Source organism: Panulirus ornatus, chromosome 8 (assembly GCF_036320965.1).
Source record: "Panulirus ornatus isolate Po-2019 chromosome 8, ASM3632096v1, whole genome shotgun sequence".
In the NCBI taxonomy this organism is placed as follows: Eukaryota; Metazoa; Arthropoda; class Malacostraca; order Decapoda; family Palinuridae; genus Panulirus; species Panulirus ornatus.
In genome coordinates, this window is record NC_092231.1 from 30,630,688 (window position 1) to 30,656,259 (window position 25,572).

The 25,572-nt window shown below is 41.3% G+C and overlaps 1 protein-coding gene across 3 annotated transcripts in view; it reads left to right on the forward strand.

The window, feature by feature from the left end:
- The window catches only part of pps (protein partner of snf), a 424,574-nt gene that overhangs the window by 284,690 nt on the left and 114,312 nt on the right, over positions 1-25,572 (forward strand). For all 3 annotated transcript variants that reach the window (XM_071664264.1, XM_071664265.1, XM_071664266.1), the window contains 2 exons: positions 3,579-3,678; positions 20,518-20,659. In XM_071664264.1, coding sequence (XP_071520365.1) covers positions 3,579-3,678; positions 20,518-20,659 — 242 coding nt within the window. The remainder of the gene's footprint in view (positions 1-3,578; positions 3,679-20,517; positions 20,660-25,572) is intronic.

The following is a 25,572-nucleotide window of genomic DNA, read 5'->3' on the forward strand; positions in this document are numbered from 1 at the left end:
CTTACATCTGGAAATGGAATATTGTAGAAGGTATGGTTCCTAACTTACATAATATTCTACTTGCATGGCAGGCACGGAAGACTTTGTGAGATATTACCTCTGAAATCCAAAGGTGCAATGTGCACAAAAAGAGAGAACACCTTAAACATCCGAAGTCCAAGACTCTTCAGCACCTTGTTATCTACCTTCAGAAACAGCATAGGATGCTTGGTAGAGTAGTTCAAGAGTGCATTGGATAAGTTCCTACAAACTGTACTGGACCAGCCAGTTATGAGGGCTATGTGGGCCTGAGGGCTATGCCTTCCAACAGCTTGTGTCAACCAGTGACCCAGTCCATCAGCCTAGGCCCAGTCCAGGGTGTGGGGATGGAGACCTCTTAAGGCTTCATGAGGAATCCACAAGGAGGTAGCCTATCCCATATTCCAGAGATATGTGGATGTGGCAAAGAGGCAAATGTCTGTTTATTATTTTTTGTGTGTAGCTTATATTATTTTTTCAGCCTTGGATAACATTTTGAGTATTATTTGGTGTATTATTTCTAAATCATTTTGATTTTTCTACCATGTCTCCTTACACTTTATGGATGTCATGATATAGCACAATGTGATGGCACATGAATTTTTTAGTACCTATCTCTTGCTATATCCCAACCCTACTGTATAGGTGTCACTGACTTTTCCACATATACTGATCAGAGAGTGAAAAAGATCTTGGTTGTAAGCATCTGGTGGCAGTGTGTTAGATGGCACTACAAGTAATGTTATTGCCTGTAAATTTTGCCTTGAGGCAGAGGCTGGCAATTTGTGAATTTTTGTCTTGTGCACACCCCAGTCACAACGAATAGAAAATTAAATAGCAACGTATGTAACTGCAACAATGTGAATAAGGGTCAATGTGAATAAGATCTAAAGCCCCTCTCCTTCCATGTGACTTACTTCACACGAGCCCCATAATTCCATCCAAGCCAAATCCCCTCCAGGGCACCAAAAGCACTTCACTTCTCCCAAGTTCTACCCGTTTAGACTGGTATTAAAACAATCCATTTCACCTCACAGCTGTACGACTTGTAATAGTCATAGATAGAAATATGTACCACATTGTATGCTGTATGAATGAAAGACTAATTCCTTACATAACTTTGGAAAAAAAGATATATTTAGTTATAAAATCACACCTCAAATGGCACTAGAATGATTATCAGAATATGTGGTCACAAACTTTTTTGAAGTGTCAGACTGGCATATCAGAAATGGTTATATATTTTATTTATATTTATTATACTTTGTCGCTGTCTCCCGCGTTTGCGAGGTAGCGCAAGGAAACAGACGAAAGAAATGGCCCCCCCCCATACACATGTATATACATACGTCCACACACGCAAATATACATACCTACACAGCTTTCCATGGCTTACCCCAGACGCTTCACATGCCCTGCTTCAATCCACTGATAGCACGTCAACCCCGGTATACCACATCGCTCCAATTCACTCTATTCCTTGCCCTCCTTTCACCCTCCTGCATGTTCAGGCCCCGATCACACAAAATCTTTTTCACTCCATCTTTCCACCTCCAATTTGGTCTCCCTCTTCTCCTTGTTCCCTCCACCTCCGACACATATATCCTCTTGGTCAATCTTTCCTCACTCATCCTCTCCATGTGCCCAAACCACTTCAAAACACCCTCTTCTGCTCTCTCAACCACGCTCTTTTTATTTCCACACATCTCTCTTACCCTTACGTTACTCACTCGATCAAACCACCTCACACCACACACTGTCCTCAAACATCTCATTTCCAGCACATCCATCCTCCTGTGCACAACTCTATCCATAGCCCACGCCTCACAACCATACAACATTGTTGGAACCACCATTCCTTCAAACATACCCATTTTTGCTTTCCGAGATAATGTTCTCGACTTCCACACATTCTTCAAGGCCCCCAGGATTTTCACCCCCTCCCCCACCCTATGATCCACTTCCGCTTCCATGGTTCCATCCGCTGCCAGATCCACTCCCAGATATCTAAAACACTTCACTTCCTCCAGTTTTTCTCCATTCAAACTCACCTCCCAATTGACTTGACCCTCAACCCTACTGTACCTAATAACCTTGCTCTTATTCACATTTACTCTTAACTTTCTTCTTCCACACACTTTTCCAAACTCAGTCACCAGCTTCTGCAGTTTCTCACATGAATCAGCCACCAGCGCTGTATCATCAGCGAACAACAACTGACTCACTTCCCAAGCTCTCTCATTCCCAACAGACTTCATACTTGCCCCTCTTTCCAAAACTCTTGCATTTACCTCCCTAACAACCCCATCCATAAACAAATTAAACAACCATGGAGACATCACACACCCCTGCCGCAAACCTACATTCACTGAGAACCAATCACTTTCCTCTCTTCCTACACGTACACATGCCTTACATCCTCGATAAAAACTTTTCACTGCTTCTAACAACTTTCCTCCCACACTATATATTCTTAATACCTTCCACAGAGCATCTCTATCAACTCTATCATATGCCTTCTCCAGATCCATAAATGCTACATACAAATCCATTTGCTTTTCTAAGTATTTCTCACATACATTCTTCAAAGCAAACACCTGATCCACACATCCTCTACCACTTCTGAAACCACACTGCTCTTCCCCAATCTGATGCTCTGTACATGCCTTCACCCTCTCAATCAATACCCTCCCATATGATTTACCAGGAATACTCAACAAACTTATACCTCTGTAATTTGAGCACTCACTCTTATCCCCTTTGCCTTTGTACAATGGCACTATGCACGCATTCCGCCAATCCTCAGGCACCTCACCATGAGTCATACATACATTAAATAACCTTACCAACCAGTCAATAATACAGTCACCCCCTTTTTTAATAAATTCCACTGCAATACCATCCAAACCCGCTGCCTTGCCGGCTTTCATCTTCCGCAAAGCTTTCACTACCTCTTCTCTGTTTAACAAATCATTTTCCCTAACCCTCTCACTTTGCACACCACCTCGACCAAAACACCCTATATCTGCCACTCTATCATCAAACACATTCAACAAACCTTCAAAATACTCACTCCATCTCCTTCTCACATCACCACTACTTGTTATCACCTCCCCACTTGCGCCCTTCACCGAAGTTCCCATTTGCTCCCTTGTCTTACGCACTTTATTTACCTCCTTCCAGAACATCTTTTTATTCTCCCTAAAATTTAATGAATTAAGATATTTATTATACTTCTCTTTTTTTTCACATTATTACAGCTGTAGAAATTCTTCAGTCAATGAGTAATCCTTGTTACTCCTCTGTTTTTTTACTCTCAGGTTACATAGCCTTTGCTTACAAGGGAATAGTTTAGGGCACCTTCATTCTTATTTAGGTGGCATTGCTATATATCACATGTCAATGTGAAAGGTTAGCTGAATTGATAATCATAGCCAAAAAAAGCAAGCAGAGTTTTTCTCCAGATTGTTAGTAATTGCAGTGGCATCAATTTCCGTAGGATGTAGCTTTTCTTCCCAAGAAGACATTTTTCATTAACAACAGCTGTTTTTCTTTTCTAGGTACAGGAAGTGCAGAATATGGCAGAAGCAGTTAATACACTTGAAAAGAGTGAACCTCGGGTCCTGGTGTATGAAAAAAGTACCGGAAAGATTCTTTCAGGTAACTGATTTTCATTTCTGGATCTCTTTCATTTTTGCACCCTTTCTATCACATGTCCTTTATACTTGTACTTTGTACAGAAGAGTTCAGATTCTCACCCCAGCACATCTCTCTCAGCTCTTGAGTGTTTTTAATTTTTCATATTTACCCAAGACATCTCTCTTAGAAAGAGATCTTGTTTTACTGAGGACTTCTTTCCTGTGGTTATTGCAGCCTATGGCAGCATTACTTCCAGTATCTGGGAAATGACTGTTTTGAGTTATAAGTCGTTTCACTGATCTGTTTTCCCATTGATGCAGCCTCACCAAACATAAGTTTTCACTTACATTATAACCCCATGAGATTCAGTAGATGGGTATGTTTGAAGGAATAGTAGTTCCAACAATGTTACATGGTTGCGAGGCATGGGCTATAGATAGAGTTGTACGGAGGAGGGTGGATGTGTTGGAAATGAAATGTTTGAGGACAGTTTGTAGTGTAAAGTGGTTTTATTAAGTAATGAAAGGACAAGAGATGTGTGTGGAAATAAAAAGAGTGTGGTTGAGAGAGCAGAAGAGGTTGTGTTGAAATGGTTTGGACATATAGAGAGAATGAGTGAGGAAAGGATGACAAAGAGGATGTATATGTCAGAGGTGGAAGGAACAAGGAAAAGTGGGAGACCAAATTGGAGGTGGTAGGATGGAGTGAAAAAGATTTTGAGCAATCAGGGCCTGAACATATAGGAGGATGAGAGGCGTGCAAGAAAAAGAGTGAATTGGAACAATGTGGTATATCAGGGTCGACATGCTGTCAGTGAACTGAACCAGGGCTTATGAAACTTCTGGGGTAAACCTTGGAAAGGTCTGTGGAGCCTGGATGTGGATAGTGATCTATGGTTTCGGTGCATTACACATGACAGCTAGAGACTGAGTGTAAATGAATGTAGCTTTTTTTTTGTGGGTGTGTTTTCTTAGCACTTTCTCACTGAAGCAAGGGGTAGGAATGCTGTTTCCTGAGAGGCGGGGTGAAGGCAAGCAAGTATTTATGTGTACATGTGTATATATGTATATGTCTCTGCATGTGTATGTATGTGTATGTATATGTGCTTGTATGAGCATTTATGGATATGGATATATATATATATATATATATATATATATATATATATATATATATATATATATATTATTATTATTATTATTTTTTTAATATTATTTTGCTTTGTCGCTGTCTCCCGCGTTTGCGAGGTAGCGCAAGGAAACAGAAGAAAGAAATGGCCCAACCCACCCCCATACACATGTATATACACACACGTCCACACACACAAATATACATACCTATACATCTCAATGTACACATATATATACACACACAGACACATACATATATACCCATGCACACAATTCACACTGTCTGCCTTTATGCATTCCCATCGCCACCTCGCCACACATGGAATACCATCCCCCTCCCTCCTCATGTGTGCGTGGTAGCGCTAGGAAAAGACAACAAAGGCCTCATTCGTTCACACTCAGTCTCTAGCTGTCATGCAATAATGCCCGAAACCATAGCTCCCTTTCCACATCCAGGCTCCACACAACTTTCCATGGTTTACCCCAGACGCTTCACATGCCCTGATTCAATCCACTGACAGCACATCAACCCCGGTATACCACATTGATCCAATTCACTCTATTCCTTGCCTGCCTTTCACCCTCCTGCATGTTCAGGCCCTGATCACTCAAAATCTTTTTCACTCCATCTTTCCACCTCCAATTTGGTCTCCCACTTCTCCTCGTTCCCTCCACCTCCGACACATATATCCTCTTGGTCAATCTTTCCTCACTCATTCTCTCCATGTGCCCAAACCATTTCAAAACACCCTCTTCTGCTCTCTCAACCACGCTCTTTTTATTTCCACACATCTCTCTTACCCTTACATTACTTATTCGATCAAACCACCTCACACCACACATTGTCCTCAAACATCTCATTTCCAGCAAATCCACCCTCCTGCGCACGACTCTATCCATAGCCCACGCCTCGCAACCATACAACATTTTTGGAACCACTGTTCCTTCAAACATACCCATTTTTGCTTTCCGAGATATGTTCTCGACTTCCACACATTCTTCAAGGCTCCCGGGATTTTCGCCCCCCTCCCCCACCCTATGATTCACTTCCGCTTCCATGGTTCCATCCGCTGCCAGATCCACTCCCAGATATCTAAAACACTTTACTTCCTCCAATATTTCTCCATTCAAACTTACCTCCCAATTGACTTGACCCTCAACCCTACTGTACCTAATAACCTTGCTCTTATTCACATTTACTCTTAACTTTCTTCTTTCACACACTTTACCAAACTCAGTCACCAGCTTCTGCAGTTTCTCACATGAATCAGCCACCATATATATATATATATGTGTGTGTGTGTGTGTGTGTGTGTGTGTACATGAGTGGATGGGCCATTCTTCATCTCTTTTTTGGCGCTACCTCGCTGACTTAGGAAACGGTGATCAAGTATATTATTATATATTATATTATACTTAGTCGCTATCTCCCGCATTAGCAAGGTAGCGCAAAGAAACAGACGAAAGAATGGCCCAACCCACCCACATACACATGTATATACATAAACGCCCACACATGCACATATACATACCTATGCATTTCAACGTATACATACATATACATACACAGCCATACACATACATACACATGTACATATCCATACTTGCTGCCTTCATCCATTTCCATCGCCATCCCGCCACTCATGAAATGACACCCCCCCTTCCCTTTTGCATTAGGAAGGTAGTGCAAGGAAACAGACAAAAGAATGGCCCAACCCACCCACATGCACATGTATGTACATAAACGCCCACACATGCATATATATTTACCTATACATTTCAGCGGGTACGTACACAGACACACATATCTACACATGTACATATCCATACTTGCTGCCTTTATCCATTCCCGTTGCCACCCCGCCACACATGAAATGACTCCCCCCTCCCCTTGTGCGCGTGCGAGGCAGCACTAGGAAAAGACAACAAAGGCCTCATTCGTTCACACTCGGTCTCCAGCTGTCATGCAATGCACCAATAGAACAGCTACCTTTCCATATCAAGGCCCCACAAACTTTCCATGGTTTATCCCAGACAGCACATCAACCCTGGCATACCACATCATTCCAGTTCACTCTGTTCCTTGCATGCCTTTCACCCTCCTGTATGTTCAGGCCCCAATTGCTCAAAATCTTCTTCATTCCGTCCTTCCACCTCCAATTTGGTTTCCCACTTCTCGTTCCCTCCACCTCTGACACATATTTCCTCTTTGTCAATCTTTCCTTACTCATTCTCTCCATGTGACCATACTGTTTCAATGCACCCTCTTCTGCTCACTCAACCACATTCTTTTATAACCACTCATCTCTCTTACCCTTTCATTACTTACTTGATCAAACCACCTCACACCACATATAGTTCTCAAACATTTCATTTCCAACATAACCACCCTCCTCCACACAACCTTATCTATAGCCCATGCCTCGCAACCATATAACATTGTTGGAACCACTATTCCTTCAAACATACCCATTTTTGCTCTGAGATAATATTCTCACCTTCCACTCATTCTTCAATGCTCCCAGAACCTTCGCTCCCCTCCCCTACCCTGTGACTCACTTCCTCTTCCGTGGTTCCATCCTCTGCTAAATCCACTCCCAGATATCTAAAATGCTTCACTTCCACTTTTTCTCCATTCAGACTTACCTCCCATTTAACTTGTCCCTCAACCCTACTGAACGTAATAACCTTGCTCTTAATTCCCATTTGCTCCCAGCTTTCCTCTTTGACACTTTTTACCATCATCATCATCAAGTATGATAGATATATTCACGTACATTTGTTTTATTTATTATACTTAACCGCCATCTCCCACATTAGTAAGGTAGCACAAGGAAACAGAGGAGGAATGGCCCAGTCCACCCACATACACATGTATATATATGAATAAAGTGCATATGAACGCGCACCTTCATAGAACATACAAACCTCCAACAGCCAGGATCGAACCTGGGACCCCTGTGCAAGAGGCAGGCATGCAAACCACTAGGCTATGGGACTGTATAATAGGAAACAACTATTTGAAATACTGAGTACTCGAATACAAGGAGGGGAGAGATTCAAGCCCCCCACTCCTGCCCCTTTTAGTTGCCATCTACAATACATGGGGAATACATGGGAAGTATTCTTTCTCCCCTATAATTGGGTATAATTGGTGTACATGGGATGTTCAGTGTTGTAAATGGATATGGTGAGGAGTGTAGATTTGTGTGCTGGAAAAAGACTGGTGATTGTTAATAACTGGTTTAAAAAGAGATATACATAAGGGTATGGATATGAGAAGAAGAGATGGCCAGAGGATTACATTTAAATTGACAGGCATGTAAAAGAGAGACTTTTGGATGCTAAAATGTCCTGAGAGGGGCAGCTGGAGGGATGTGTGATCACTGTCTTGTGGAGGCTAAAGTGAAGATTTGTAGAGGTTTTCAAAAAAGAAGAGAAAGTGTTGGGAAGAAAAGAGTGGTGAGAGTAGGTGAGCTTAGAAAGTAGGCTTGTGTGAGAAAGTACCAGGAGAGATTGAGTGTAGAATAGCAAAAGGCGAAAGCAAATGACATGAGTTGACTGGGTGAGAAATGGGATGTATTTAGGGAAGCAGTGATGGCATATGCAAAAAATGCATGTGGTATAGGTACACCACCGAGTTTCCGCCAACTGATGGTTTGGCACCTCCTTTAGCCTGGGCAAAATTACGTAAGGGAACTTGAATTACTGCAGCCACCAGACTAGTTTACTGGGCAGCCACAGATGGGGTTGTGTGTAGGGCATGCTTATTTACATTCTTTACACTGCACTTGTTGGTGGTGATACCGCAATGCTGTGAGATTCTTAGCTTATTCTTTTAAATTTAACCCTAGCTATGGCGTCTAAGACATATGAGAGTGTCAGTTGTGGTGTCAAAACATAAACACCAGTCCATATTGATCCAAGATAAAGTAGATCTGTTGTTAAAAATGGACCGTGGTGTTTCGGTGTGTAAGCTGTGTGACATCTGCAGTATTGGTTCAGCTGTTTATGATATAAAGAAGCAAAGGGAGAGAATATTGAAATTCTATGCAGACAGTGATTCCAAGAATATGATGATTAGAAAAACTATGAAAGATGGTAAGCGCACTGAGCACAATCAAGTGATGATGAAATGATTTCAGCAGCGTTGGAGTGATGGAGTGGATTTGTCAGGTAGCATGATAATGGACCAGGCTAAGTTGTTCCATAAAAAACTTAAATTACAACATTTGATATTTGTTTAAATTTCTAGCAGACCATGATTTACTTTAGACACATGGGAGATGTATATTTAGTGGGTTAGAGGTGTGTTGATGAATTATTATTACGTGACCTTGGTTGTTCCGGCAAAACAGATAATCTGGCAAGGCTTTGGAACCAAGAGTGTCAGAAAATCGGTGGTGTACCTGTATAAAAAGCTGAGAGGTGGGCAGATTAGAAAGGGTAGTGAGTGGTGGGATGAAGACTTAAAGTTGTTAGTGAAAGAAAAACGAGAGGCATGTGGATGATACTTGCAAGGAAGGAGTGCAGATTACTAGGATATGTACAAAAGAAAGTGGCAGGTGGTCAAGAGAAAGGTTTAAGGGTTGATAAAGAGGGCAAATATGAGTTGGGTTGGCAGAGTATCAATAAACTTCAGGGAGGATAAAAGGATGTTTTGGAAGGAGGTAGATAACGTGTGTAAGACAAGAGAACAAATGGGAACATTGGTGAAGGGGGCAAGTGGGGAGGTAATAATAAATAGTGATTAAGTGAGGAGATAGAGTGAGTATTTTGAAGGTTTGTTGAATGTGTTTGTTGATCGAATGGCAAATAAAGGGTGTTTTGGTTGGGATGGTGTGTGAAGTGAGAGGGTCAGGGAGAATGGTTTGGTTAAGAGAGAAAAGGTAGTGAAAGCTTTACGGAAGATGAAGTTGGGCAAGGCAGTGGGTTTAGTTGTATTGCAGTGATATTTATTGAAAAAGGGGGTGACTGTGTTGTTGATTGGTTGGTAAGGATATTCAGTGTATGTATGGACCATGGTGAAGTGCTTGAGGATTGGCAGAATGTATGCTTTATGCTGTTGTACAAAAGCAAAGGGGATAAAGGTGAGTGTTCAAACTGATGTTCCCATTTGTTCTCTTTTCTTATGCACGTTATTTACCTCCTTCCAAAACATCTTTTTATTCTCCCTAAAAGTTAATGATAGTCTCTCATCCCAACTCTCATTTGCCCTCTTTTTCAACCTGTGCACCTTTCTCTTGACCTTCTGCCACTTTCTTTTATACATCTCCCAGTCTTTTGCACTATTTCCTTGCAAGTATCGTCCAAATGCTTCTGTTTTCTCTTTCACTAACATCCTTCCTTCTTCATCCCACCACTCACTACCCTTTCTAATCTGACCACCTCCCACCTTTCTCATGCCATATACATCTTCTACACAGGCCATCACTGCTTCCCTAAATACATCCCATTCCTCCCCACTTCCCATATGTCATTTGCTTTCACCTTTTGCCTTTCTCCACTCAATCTCTCCGGATACTTTCTTACAAAAGTCTCCTTTCCAAACTCACTCACTCTCACTACTCTCTTCTCCCCAACATTCTCTTTTCTTTTTTGAGAACCTCCACAAATCTTCACCTCCACAAGATAGTGAATCAGACATCCCTCCAGCTGCCCCTCTCAGCACATTAACATCCTAAAGCTTCCTTTACAAGCTTATCAATTAACATGTATAAGTATTATTATTATTATTATTTTGCTTTGTCGCTGTCTCCCGCGTTAGCAAGGTAGGGCAGGGAAACAGATGAAAGAATGGCCCAACCCACCCGCATACACATGTATATACATACACGACCACACACGCCAATATACATACCTATACATCTCAATGTACTCATATATATATATACACACAGACATATACATATATACACATGTACATAATTCATACTGTCTGCCTTTATTTATTCCCATCGCCACCTCGCCACACATGGAATAACAACCCCCTACCCCCCTCATAAGTGCGAGGTAGCGCTAGGAAAAGACAACAAAGGCCCCATTCGTTCACACTCAGTCTCTAGCTGTCATGTAATAATGCACCGAGACCACAGCTCCCTTTCCACATCCAGGCCCCACAGAACTTTTACATGGTTTACCCCAGACGCTTCACATGCCCTGGTTCAATCCATTGACAGCATGTCGACCCTGTTATACCACATTGATCCAATTCACTCTATTCCTTGCACGCCTTTCACCCTCCTGCATGTTCAGGCCCCGATCACTCAAAATCTTTTTCACTCCATCTTTCCACCTCCAATTTGGTCTCGCACTTCTCCTCGTTCCCTCCACCTCTGACACATATATCCCCTTGGTCAATCTTTCCTCTCTCATTCTCTCCATGTGACAAAACCATTTCAAAACACCCTCTTCTGCTCTCTCAACCACGCTCTTTTTATTTCCACACATCGCTCTTACCCTTACGTTACTTACTCGATCAAACCACCTCACACCACACATTGTCCTCAAACATCTCATTTCCAGCACATCCACCCTCCTGCGCACAACTCTATCCGTAGCCCACGCCTCGCAACCATACAACATTGTTGGAACCATTATTCCTTCAAACATACCTATTTTTGCTTTCCGAGATAATGTTCTCGACTTCCAAACATTCTTCAAGGCTCCCAGAACTTTCGCCCCCTCCCCACCCTATGATTCACTTCCACTTCCATGGTTCCACCCCGCTGCCAGATCCACTCCCAGATATCTAAAACACTTTACTGCCTCCAGTTTTTCTCCATTCAAACTTACCTCCCAGTTTACTTGACCCTCAACCCTACTGTACCTAATACCTTTGCTCTTATTCACATTTACTTTTAACTTTCTTCTTTCACACATTTTACCAAACTCAGTCACCAGCTTCTGCAGTTTCTCACATGCATCAGCCACCAGCACTGTATCATCAGCGAACAACAACTGACTCACTTCCCAAGCTCTCTCATCCACAACAGACTGCATACTTGCCCCTCTTTCCAAAACTCTTGCATTTACCTCCCTAACAACCCCATCCATAAACAAATTAAACAACCATGGAGACTTCACACATCCTTGCCGCAAACCTACATTCACTGAGAACCAATCACTTTCCTCTCTTCCTACACGTACACATTCTTTACATCCTCGATAGAAACTTTTCACTGCTTCCAACAACTTGCCACCCATACCATATAATCTTAATACCTTCCACAGAGCATCTCTATCAACTCTATCATATGCCTTCTCCAGATCCATAAATGCTACATACAAATCCATTTGCTTTTCTAAGTATTTCTCACATACATTCTTCAAAGCAAACACCTGATCCACACATCCTCTACCACTTTTGAAACCACACTGCTCTTCCCGATCTGATGCTCTGTACATGTCTTCACCCTCTCAGTCAATACCCTCCCATATAATATACCAGGAATACTCAACAAACTTATACCTCTGTAATTTGAGCACTCACTCTTATCCCCTTTGCCTTTGTACAATGGCACTATGCAAGCATTTTGCCAATCCTGAGGCACCTCACCATGAATCATACATACATTAAATAACCTTACCAACCAGTCAACAATACAGTCATCCCCTTTTTTAATAAATTCCATTGCAATACCATCCAAACCTGCTGCCTTGCTGGCTTTCATCTTCCGCAAAGCTTTTACTACCTCTTCTCTGTTTACCAAATCATTTTCCCTAACCCTCTCACTTTGCACACCACCTCGACCAAAACACCCTATATCTGCCACTCTGTCATCAAACACATTCAACAAACCTTCAAAATACTCACACCATCTCCTTCTCACATCACCACTACTTGTTATCACCTCCCCATTAGCCCCCTTCACTGAAGTTCCCATTTGCTCCCTTGTCTTACACACTTTATTTACCTCCTTCCAAAAAATCTTTTTCTTCTCCCTAAAATTTAATGATACTCTCTCACCCCAACTCTCATTTGCCCTCTTTTTCATGTATAAGTATGTTTGTATATATGTATATGTTGCACTAGATCCCAGTGGTGCATGTGATTTAGTATTTGCTGTTAACCACAAGGAAAATGAAACACGATAGTTTCCCAAGTGTGCTTTCGTGTAATGATCACATTGTCAGGGGAGATACAAGAATGAGATAGAAGACCTAGAACAGTAGTTTATATACAAATAAGCTAAGATGCCAATGGTAAACAAGTGTTTCCAGTTGGTGTTGTTTGGGTCTGGCACTGTGTGTATAACAGAATTTTATTTTGTTGACAGGAAAGGGAACTGTTGCAAATTTTGCCTACAACAAAGCTCTCCAGTTTGTATAGACTTTCACTAATATTCATGTTACAATTCTCTGTGTACTTGATAAGAGAAGGTTTGATTATGTTTCTTTTGGTCAAGAGTTACAGTTAATAATTGAATTAGTGTTACTCCAGTGAATACAATGGTCATAATTTGTAACATGATTAAACAAAGCATTTGAATCTTGTCCTGTTCCTGTAGTGTATTTATGTTGCTTTAGTCTAACATCAGAGATCCTTACCAGTCTGCCCAGTCAAAAACATGTTACAGCTATTTACAGGTATTCTTTAAACACACCCTCCAGAATTTACTGGCAAGTTTTTGATTAAGATCCTTTTCATGGTATTATTGCTGAAGGCTACATTTACATTAAAGGATTTAAGGAACCTGGAGAGGAACATAGAATTCTCACTAAAAGGGAGAACTAAAAGATATTTGGTATCAACGGGAGGTTTGGGGTTAATTTTGTAGATTTGCTTCTTTGTCAACTTAAGAGATATATCAAAGAAAGATCTAGGATACTTTACCTTCGATCCAATGTTTACCATTGGCATCTTAATTTCACCTCTTCTTTTTATGTAAACTGACTGTATCTCCTCTGACAATGTGATCATTACACGAAAGTGCACTTGGGAACTTATCCTGCTTCACTTTTCTCATAGTTATCAGCAAACATACGTATATGTACGTGTATGTGCATATATATATATATATATATATATATATATATATATATATATATGTATATATATTTTTTTTTTTTTTCGCTGTCTCCCGCGTTTGCGAGGTAGCGCAAGGAAACAGACGAAAGAAATGGCCCAACCCACCCCCATACACATGTATATACATACGTCCACACACGCAAATATACATACCTACACAGCTTTCCATGGTTTACCCCAGACGCTTCACATGCCTTGATTCAATCCACTGACAGCACGTCAACCCCGGTATACCACATCGCTCCAATTCACTCTATTCCTTGCCCTCCTTTCACCCTCCTGCATGTTCAGGCCCCAATCACACAAAATCTTTTTCACTCCATCTTTCCACCTCCAATTTGGTCTCCCTCTTCTCCTCGTTCCCTCCACCTCCGACACATATATCCTCTTGGTCAATCTTTCCTCACTCATTCTCTCCATGTGACCAAACCATTTCAAAACACCCTCTTCTGCTCTCTCAACCATGCTCTTTTTATTTCCACACATCTCTCTTACCCTTACGTTACTTACTCGATCAAACCACCTCACACCACACATTGTCCTCAAACATCTCATTTCCAGCACATCCATCCTCCTGCGCACAACTCTATCCATAGTCCACGCCTCGCAACCATACAACATTGTTGGAACCACTATTCCTTCAAACATACCCATTTTTGCTTTCCGAGATAATGTTCTCGACTTCCACACATTCTTCAAGGCTCCCAGAATTTTCGCCCCCTCCCCCACCCTATGATCCACTTCCGCTTCCATGTTTCCATCCGCTGCCAGATCCACTCCCAGATATCTAAAACACTTCACTTCCTCCAGTTTTTCTCCATTCAAACTCACCTCCCAATTGACTTGACCCACAACCCTACTGTACCTAATAACCTTGCTCTTATTCACATTTACTTTTAACTTTCTTCTTTCACACACTTTACCAAACTCAGTCACCAGCTTCTGCAGTTTCTCACATGAATCAGCCACCAGCGCTGTATCATCAGCGAACAACAGCTGACTCACTTCCCAAGCTCTCTCATCCCCAACAGACTTCATACTTGCCCCTCTTTCCAAAACTCTTGCATTCACCTCCCTAACAACCCCATCCATAAACAAATTAAACAACCATGGAGACATCACACACCCCTGCCTCAAACCTACATTCACTGAGAACCAATCACTTTCCTCTCTTCCTACACGTACACATGCCTTACATCCTCGATAAAAACTTTTCACTGCTTCTAACAACTTGCCTCCCACACCATATATTCTTAATACCTTCCACAGAGCATCTCTATCAACTCTATCATATGCCTTCTCCAGATCCATAAATGCTACATACAAATCCATTTGCTTTTCTAAGTATTTCTCACATACATTCTTCAAAGCAAACACCTGATCCACACATCCTCTACCACTTCTGAAACCACACTGCTGTTCCCCAATCTGATGCTCTGTACATGCCTTCACCCTCTCAATCAATACCCTCCCATATAATTTGCCAGGAATACTCAACAAACTTATACCTCTGTAATTTGAGCACTCACTCTTATCCCCTTTGCCTTTGTACAATGGCACTATGCACGCATTCCGCCAATCCTCAGGCACCTCACCATGAGTCATACATACATTAAATAACCTTACCAACCAGTCAACCATACAGTCACCCCCTTTTTAGATAAATTCCACTGCAATTCCATCCAAACCTGCTGCCTTGCCGGCTTTCATCTTCCGCAAAGCTTTTACTACCTCTTCTCTGTTTACCAAATCATTTTCCCTAACCCTCGCACTTTGCACACCACCTCGACCAAAACACCCTATATCTGCCACTCTATCATCAAACACATTCAACAAACCTTCAAAATACTCACTCCATCTTCTCACATCACCACTACTTGTTATCACCTCCCCATTTGCGCCCTTCACTGAATTTCCCATTTGCTCCCTTGTCTTACGCACTTTATTTACCTCCTTCCAGAACATCTTTTTATTCTCCCTAAAATTTAATGATACTCTATCACCCCAACTCTCATTTGCCCTTTTTTTCACCTCTTGCACCTTTCTCTTGACCTCCTGTCTCTTTCTTTTATACGTCTCCCACTCAATTTCATTTTTCTCCCTGCAAAAATCGTCCAAATGCCTCTCTCTTCTCTTTCACTAATACTCTTACTTATTCATCCCACCACTCACTACCCTTTCTAATCAACCCACCTCCCACTCTTCTCATGCCACAAGCATCTTTTGTGCAATCCATCACTTCTTCCCTAAATACATCCCATTCCTCCCCCACTCCCCTTACTTCCATTGTTCTCACCTTTTTCCATTCTGTACTCAGTCTCTCCTGGTACTTCCTCACACAAGTCTCCTTCCCAAGCTCACTTACTCTCACCACCCTCTTCACCCCAACATTCACTCTTCTTTTCTGGAAACCCATACAAATCTTCACCTTAGCCTCCACAAGATAATGATCAGACATCCCTCCAGTTGCACCTCTCAGCACATTAACATCCAAAAGTCTCTCTTTCGCGCGCCTGTCAATTAACACGTAATCCAATAACGCTCTCTGGCCATCTCTCCTACTTACATAAGTATACTTATGTATATCTCGCTTTTTAAACCAGGTATTCCCAATCATCAGTCCTTTTTCAGCACATAAATCTACAAGCTCTTCACCATTTCCATTTACAACACTAAACACCCCATGTATACCAATTATTCCCTCAACTGCCACATTACTCACCTTTGCATTCAAATCACCCAACACTATAACCCGGTCTCGTGCATCAAAACCACTAACACACTCATTCAGCTGCTCCCAAAACACTTGCCTCTCATGATCTTTCTTCTCATGCCCAGGTGCATATGCACCAATAATCACCCATCTCTCTCCATCAACTTTCAGTTTTACCCATATTAATCGAGAATTTACTTTCTTACATTCTATCACATACTTCCACAACTCCTGTTTCAGGAGTACTGCTACTCCTTCCCTTGCTCTTGTCCTCTCACTAACCCCTGACTTTACTCCCAAGACATTCCCAAACCACTCTTCCCCTTTACCCTTGAGCTTCGTTTCACTCAGAGCCAAAACATCCAGGTTCCTTTCCTCAAACATACTACCTATCTCTCCTTTTTTCACATCATGATTACATCCACACACATTTAGACACCCCAGGTGCAAGAGGTGAAAAAGAGGGCAAATGAGAGTTGGGGTGAGAGAGTATCATTAAATTTTAGGGAGAATAAAAAGAGGCAAGTTGTTAGAAGCAGTGAAAAGTTTTTATCGAGGATGTAAGGCATGTGTACGTGTAGGAAGAGAGGAAAGTGATTGGTTCTCAGTGAATGTAGGTTTGCGGCAGGGGTGTGTGATGTCTCCATGGTTGTTTAATTTGTTTATGGATGGGGTTGTTAGGGAGGTGAATGCAAGAGTTTTGGAAAGAGGGGCAAGTATGAAGTCTGTTGGGGATGAGAGAGCTTGGGAAGTGAGTCAGTTGTTGTTTGCTGATGATACAGCGCTGGTGGCTGATTCATTTGAGAAACTGCAGAAGCTGGTGACTGAGTTTGGTAAAGTGTGTGAAAGAAGAAAGTTAAGAGTAAATGTGAATAAGAGCAAGGTAATTAGGTACAGTAGGGTTGAGGGTCAAGTCAATTGGGAGGTAAGTTTGAATGGAGAAAAACTGGAGGAATTAAAGTGTTTTAGATATCTGGGAGTGGATCTGGCAGCTGATGGAACCATGGAAGCGGAAGTGGATCATAGGGTGGGGGAAGGGGCGAAAATCCTGGGAGCCTTGAAGAATGTGTGGAAGTCGAGAACATTATCTCGGAAAGCAAAAATGGGTATGTTTGAAGGAATAGTGGTTCCAACAATGTTGTGTTGTTGCGAGGCTTGGGCTATGGATAGAGTTGTGCGCAGGAGGGTGGATGTGCTGGAAATGAGATGTTTGAGGACAGTGTGTGGTGTGAGGTGGTTTGATCGAGTAAGTAACGTAAGGGTAAGAGAGATGTGTGGAAATAAAAAGAGCGTGGTTGAGAGAGCAGAAGAGGGTGTTTTGAAATGGTTTGGGCACATGGAGAGAATTGAGTGAGGAAAGATTGACCAAGAGGATATATGTGTCGGAGGTGGAGGGAACGAGGAGAAGTGGGAGACCAAATTGGAGGTGGAAAGATGGAGTGAAAAAGATTTTGTGTGATCTGGGCCTGAACATGCAGGAGGGTGAAAGGCGGGCAAGGAATAGAGTGAATTGGATTGATGTGGTGTACCGGGGTTGACGTGCTGTCAGTGGATTGAATCAGGGCATGTGGAGCGTCTGGGGTGAACCATGGAAAGCTGTGTAGGTATGTCTATTTGCGTGTGTGGACGTGTATGTATATACATGTGTATGGGGGTGGGTTGGGCCATTTCTTTCGTCTGTTTCCTTGCGCTACCTCGCAAACGCGGGAGACAGCGACAAAGCAAAAAAAAAAAAAAAAGTGTATATATGTATATGTTGAAATGTATAGGTATGCATATGTGCATGTGTGGACGTGTGGATGTGCACGTGGGTGGGTTGGGCCATTCTTTCATCTGTTTCCTTGAGCTACCTGGCTAACACGGGAGACAGCGACAAAGTATAATAAGTATAAATAAACATAAGGAGGGAGATGGGCAGGTGAGGTGGGGTAATGAGTGGTGAAGGGATGAAGTTGAAATTTCTAGTCAAAGAGAAAAAACTGGTATATGGACAGTACTTAAAGGAAAGTGTATAAGTTATTGAGAGATGTTTGAGAGAAAGTGGCACTAGATCAAGAGGAAGGTTTAGGGGTTGAAAAGAGGGCAACTGAGAAGTGGGGTGAGCAAGTATTTGCAAACTTAAGGGAAATTAAGATGTTTTGGTTGGAGGTTAATAGTAGAAAAAAATTAGAACAATTGGAAACATCAGTGAAGGGGCAAATAGGTAAATTGTAACTGGTAGGGATGAGGTGAGTATTTTGAAGGGTTGTTGAATGTGTTTGATGATATGTTGGCAACTGTAGGGTGTTTAGGTTAGGGTGATAAGTGAACTGAGTCTTGGAGAGTGTTGTTGTGAAGAGAGAAGAGGTGGTGAAAGCCTCACAAAAGATACTGTGGCAAAGCAGCTGGAATAGATGGTATTACAGTTGATTATTACAAGAAAGGACGTGACTTTGTTGTTGAGTGGTTAGTTAGTATTTATGTTGTATGTAAGTATCTTGATGAAGCGCCTGATGATTGGTGGAATTCATGTATAGTTCCATCGTATAAAGGCAAGGAGGACAAAGGTGAGTGTTTTGACTACAGAGATATAAGTTTTTTGTGTTTAACTGGTACATTACATGAGAGAGTAGTGGTTGAATGGGTAAAGGCATGCACAGAGCCTCAAAATAGGAAGGAACATTTCAATTTCAGAAATAGTACAGGATATGTGGATCAGAAGGATTTGTATGTGTTGCATGTGGATCTGGAGAAAGCATATGATAGAGTTGATAGAGATGCCTTGTGGAAGATGTTATGAATATAGGAAAGCCTATAGAAGCTGTGAGAAGTTTTTATCAAGGGAGTAAGGCAACTGTATGATTAGGAAGAGAGGAGAGCGAATGGTTGCAAGTGAATGTTGGTTTGGGGAAGGGGTTTGTAATGCCACCATGTCTGTTTAATTTGCTTATGGATGGGGTGATGAGGGAGGCAAGTGTAAGAGTCTTGGAGAGAAGGGCAAATATGTTGTATGTAGAGGATGAGGGGGCCTGAGACAGCACAGGTGGCAGATTCAAGAGAGAAATGCAGAAGTTGGTAACTGATTTTTGAAGAGTGTGTGAAAGGAGGAAGTTGAGAGGGTAGAGAGACATATTGGTTGAGGTGAGTGTGAATGGAGAAAATTTGGAGGAAGTGAAGTGTTTTTTGATACCTGGGAGTGGACATTGAGACAAATGGAACTATGGAAGCAGAAGTAAGTGGGTGAAGCTACTGAGAGCTTTGAAGAATATGTGGAAAGAGAGGTCATTATCTGGTAGGGCAGAAATGAGTATGTTTGAAGGTATACTAGCCTCAACAATGTTGTATGGATGGGAGATATCAACTATAGATGAGGATGTCCTAAGAAGGGTGGATGGGTTGGAAGTGAAATGTTTTAAGACAATATGTATGTAGTGTGAGGTGGTAAGAGAGAGGTGTGGTAATAAGAGGAGTATGGTTGAGAGAGAAGAAGAGGATTGCCAAAATCGTTTGGACATTTGGAGAGAATGAGTGAGGAAAGGTTGACAAAGAGGATATATATGTGTCTGAAGTGGAGGGGGACAAGAAAAAAGGGGTAGACCAACTTGTAAATGAGAGCAAGGAGTTTAAAAGATTTTGAGTGATCTGGGTGTGAATAATAGGAGGGTGAAAGTTATGCATGGGATAGAGTGAATTGGAATGATGTGGTAAACAAGGGTTAACTTGTCATTGAACTGAACCAAGGCATGTAACACAACAAGAGGAAATCATGGAAAGGTGTCTGGGTTGTGGTTGTGGATAGGGGGATGTGATTTCGATGCATTGCTCATAACAGCTAGAGACTGGAGATGTGTGAATGCAGGAATGTGGGAAAAGGCAAGCATTTAAAATGAATGAATGACGATAATAATATCAGTATTATTAACATAATAATAATGATAATAATAATAATAATAATAATAATAATGAGGATAATAATGATGATGATAATGATATACATTCATGCATAGGTGCAGGGGCTCCAACACTCGGACAGTTGAAGGACTGGCTTAAGGAGCATCCAGAATTTGCAGTAATTCAGCCTGAGATGATGGGTGCTTCTGGAACTGTGATTAGTACTACTTCTCAGCTGTCAACCTCTAATTTTTATGGGTAAGTCATGCCTCAAGGTTGAATTTTATTCTAAGTAGTCCCCCCCCAAAAAAAAAAAAAAAATACACCCCACCCCACCTTGCAAAAAGGTATAAAGTTGAGGGTTTGGTGGTCTGCTGAGGTCCTCAGTATGGTCCTAAGGCTGTGCCCCATCAAGTGATTTAGAGCTACTGCAATTGTGCATTTTGAAGAGTGAATGTCATTTGTCAAAGTCATTGTGTAGATTTCTTTAGGTGCTGTATTACTGTATACAGAGCTGCCAGCCATTATGTTTTTGCCGTATTTATTTATTTTTTCTTAAGTAAATGTGTCTGTATGATTTTTCTTAGTAAAATGAAATAAGATGACTGTATTGTCAAATTGTATACTTAATACAAAATGAAATTATTTATGGCTAGAAGCTCAATTTAAGGTTAGAAAGTATAAGAATTATAAAATGAAAATGATGAAATATCACATGAAAGTACCACTTAAAGAATCACCTATTTTACTAAGAAGCTATATCACAAAGGAGTTACATTGTCTTTAGATGGTTAAACAATAGCATGCTTTTTGGTACAAATGATTTCTTGAATCTATCATTGTGCTGGATAGGCAGAGACAGTCTTCTTCCTGACCTTAGAAATACATAGTATTGGTGTAGAGGATGGGTTGCATCTTGCTTGATCTTCGCCTGCTTCTTTGCACATTCCTAATACAGCATATCTAATGTTTTAGTGTTTGCACCCAATATGATTTCTGAGCTTTCTTAACAATTTTCTCAAGTTTATTTTTATTTTTACTGTTTAGCTTGCCATATCAGGCAGTAACTAAAAAACATAAAATTGATTCTACAGTTGATCTATAAAAACGATTAATCAATGCATTGTCTATATGTTTACTATTTAAGATATGTACAAAGTGCAATCTTTGATTACATTTCTTATACACTATATCAGTATTTGCACCACCTTTTAACTGGTCATCTGTTATAAAGCCTAGATACTTGGACTGACTCACTCTTTCTACATATTCGTCTTCAATTGTAATTAAGTTTGGTACATGTACTTTTTTGTACAAAAATCTATTGTCATCTCTTTAGATTTCTTTACAGTCAGATGCAGATGATTTGTTTTACACCACTTAACAGAGCAACTGACCTGTGCAGTGTAATCAGTACAATTATCATTTGCAATTTTTCGTATGATTACTGTATCATCAGCATATTTTGGAATAGTGCAGTAGCTATAAACACTTCTGCAGTCAACAGTATGCAAACTGAAGAAGTGGGAGTGATGCGCATCCCTGGGGTGCACATGTATCGGTAAAAATTATGTTGAACTTAGCATTATCTACCTTGGTATAGTGTGGCTTCTGTGTTAAAAAGCTGAATATCCATCTCAGTAAGATGCAGTGTACATCCATCCCCAATAATTTATATAACAAAATATGTGGCTGGATTGTATAAAAGGCAGAGCTAAAATCAATGTAAAAGATTTTGCTTGTAAGTTATGTCTGTGTAAATGTTTGCTGATCTCATTCATAAAAGTCAAACTTACTTCCTGCACACTCATATTTTTACAATATGCAAAGTGCAGTGGATCTCTGAAATTATCTATACCATTACACAAATACATTTTTAAAGATTCTGGTCGTATGTTCATGTATTGTGTATGTAATGTATGGGAAATTCACAGGGTTGCATTTTTCAAAATATAGTGTAGGTTCTCATCATGCACCCAAGTACTAAAGCAGTGTGTAAAGTAAGTTGGACATAGGTCAATTTCCAACCATTTCACAGAAATGACTGAATAAACTGTTGCAAGGTCGGTCTTACTGTGCGATCACATCTTTAGCTTGTGTAACCAGGCTGATCCTACTCCTAGGCTAGGCCCTCCTGAGGTTTCAAGAAGTTTTGCAAAATTTTTGTGAATAGAAGTGGATTAGAAATTAGTAGTTCCCTTCCATAGTATAAGAAACAGCTCTCTAGCTGTATTTTTAACTTTCTAAAATGGGAAACAGAAGAAGGAGTCACGCGGGGAGTGCTCATCCTCCTCGAAGGCTCAGACTGGGGTGTCTAAATGTGTGTGAATGTAACCAAGATGTGAAAAAAGGAGAGATAGGTAGTATGTTTGAGGAAAGGAACCTGGATGTTTTGGCTCTGAGTGAAACGAAGCTCAAGGGTAAAGGGGAAGAGTGGTTTGGGAATGTCTTGGGAGTAAAGTCAGGGGTTTGTGAGAGGACAAGAGCAAGGGAAGGAGTAGCAGTACTCCTGAAACAGGAGTTGTGGGAGTATATGACAGAATGTAAGAAAGTAAATTCTAGATTAATATGGGTAAAACTGAAAGTTGATGGAGAGAGATGGGTGATTATTGGTGCATATGCACCTGGGCATGAGAAGAAAGACCATGAGAGGCAAGTGTTTTGGGAGCAGCTGAATGAGTGTGTTAGTGGTTTTGATGCACGAGACCGGGTTATAGTGATGGGTGATTTGAATGCAAAGGTGAGTAATGTGGCAGTTGAGGGAATAATTGGTATACATGGGGTGTTCAGTGTTGTAAATGGAAATGGTGAAGAGCTTGTAGATTTATGTGCTGAAAAAGGACTGGTGATTGGGAATACCTGGTTTAAAAAGCGAGATATACATAAGTATACGTATGTAAGTAGGAGAGATTGCCAGAGAGCGTTATTGGATTATGTGTTAATTGACAGGCGCACGAAAGAGAGACTTTTGGATGTTAATTTGCTGAGAGGTGCAACTGGAGGGATGTCTGATCATTATCTTGTGGAGGCTAAGGTGAAGATTTGTATGGGTTTTTCAGAAAAGAAGAGTGAATGTTGGGGTGAAGAGGGTGGTGAGAGTAAGTGAGCTTGGGAAGGAGACTTGTGTGAGGAAGTACCAGGAGAGACTGAGTACAGAATGGAAAAAGGTGAGAACAATGGAAGTAAGGGGAGTGGGGGAGGAATGGGATGTATTTAGGGAATCAGTGATGGATTGCACAAAAGATGCTTGTGGCATGAGAAGAGTGGAAGGTGGGTTGATTAGAAAGGGTAGTGAGTGGTGGGATGAAGAAGTAAGATTATTAGTGAAAGAGAAGAGAGAGGCATTTGGATGATTCTTGCAGGGAAAAAATGCAATTGAGTGGGAGATGTATAAAAGAAAGAGGCAGGAGGTCAAGAGAAAGGTGCAAGAGGTGAAAAAGAGGGCAAATGAGAGTTGGGGTGAGAGAGTATCATTAAATTTTAGGGAGAATAAAAAGATGTTCTGGAAGGAGGTAAATAAAGTGCGTAAGACAAGGGAGCAAATGGGAACTTCAGTGAAGGGCGCAAATGGGGAGGTGATAACAAGTAGTGGTGATGTGAGAAGGAGATGGAGTGAATATTATGAAGGTTTGTTGAATGTGTTTGATGATAGAGAGGCAGATATAGGGTGTTTTGGTCGAGGTGCTATGCAAACTGAGAGGGTTAGGGAAAATGATTTGGTAAACAGAGAAGAGGTAGTAAAAGCTTTGCGGAAGATGAAAGCCAGCAAGGCAGCAGGTTTGGATGGTATTGCAGTGGAATTTATTAAAAAAGGGAGTGACTGTATTGTTGACTGGTTGGCAAGGTTAATATTTAATGTATGTACGACTCATGGTGAGGTGCCTGAGGATTGGCGGAATGCGTGCATAGTGCCATTGTACAAAGGCAAAGGGGATAAGAGTGAGTGCTCAAATTACAGAGGTATAAGTTTGTTGAGTATTCCTGGTAAATTATATGGGAGGGTATTGATTGAGAGGGTGAAGGCATGTACAGAGCATCAGATTTGGGAAGAGCAGTGTGGTTTCAGAAGTGGTAGAGGATGTGTGGATCAGGTGTTTGCTTTGAAGAATGTATGTGAGAAATACTTAGAAAAGCAAATGGATTTGTATGTAGCATTTATGGATCTGGAGAAGGCATATGATAGAGTTGATAGAGATGCTCTGTGGAAGGTATTAAGAATATATGGTGTGGGAGGCAAGTTGTTAGAAGCAGTGAAAAGTTTTTATCGAGGATGTAAGGCATGTGTACGTGTAGGAAGAGAGGAAAGTGATTGGTTCTCAGTGAATGTAGGTTTGCGGCAGGGGTGTGTGATGTCTCCATGGTTGTTTAATTTGTTTATGGATGGGGTTGTTAGGGAGGTGAATGGAAGAGTTATGGAAAGAGGGGCAAGTATGAAGTCTGTTGTGGATGAGAGAGCTTGGGAAGTGAGTCAGTTGTTGTTTGCTGATGATACAGCGCTGGTGGCTGATTCATGTGAGAAACTGCAGAAGCTGGTGACTGAGTTTGGTAAAGGGTGTGAAAGAAGAAAGTTTAAGAGTAAATGTGAATAAGAGCAATGTTATTAGGTACAGTAGGGTTGAGGGTCAAGTCAATTGGAAGGTAAGTTTGAATGGAGAAAAACTGGAGGAAGTAAAGTGTTTTAGATATCTGGGAGTGGATCTGGCAGCGGATGGAAACATGGAAGCGGAAGTGAATCATAGGGTGGGGGAGGGGGCGAAAATCCTGGGAGCCTTGAAAAATGTGTGGAAGTCGAGAACATTATCTCGGAAAGCAAAAATGGGTATGTTTGAAGGAATAGTGGTTCCAACAATGTTGTATGGTTGCGAGGCATGGGCTATGGATAGAGTTGTGCACAGGAGGGTGGATGTGCTGGAAATGAGATGTTTGAGGACAATGTGTGGTGTGAGGTGGTTTGATCGAGTAAGTAATGTAAGGGTAAGAGAGATGTGTGGAAATAAAAAGAGCGTGGTTGAGAGAGCAGAAGAGGGTGTTTTGAAATGGTTTGGGCACATGGAGAGAATGAGTGAGGAAAGATTGACCAAGAGGATATATGTGTCGGAGGTGGAGGGAACGAGGAGAAGTGGGAGACCAAATTGGAGGTGGAAAGATGGAGTGAAAAAGATTTTGAGTGA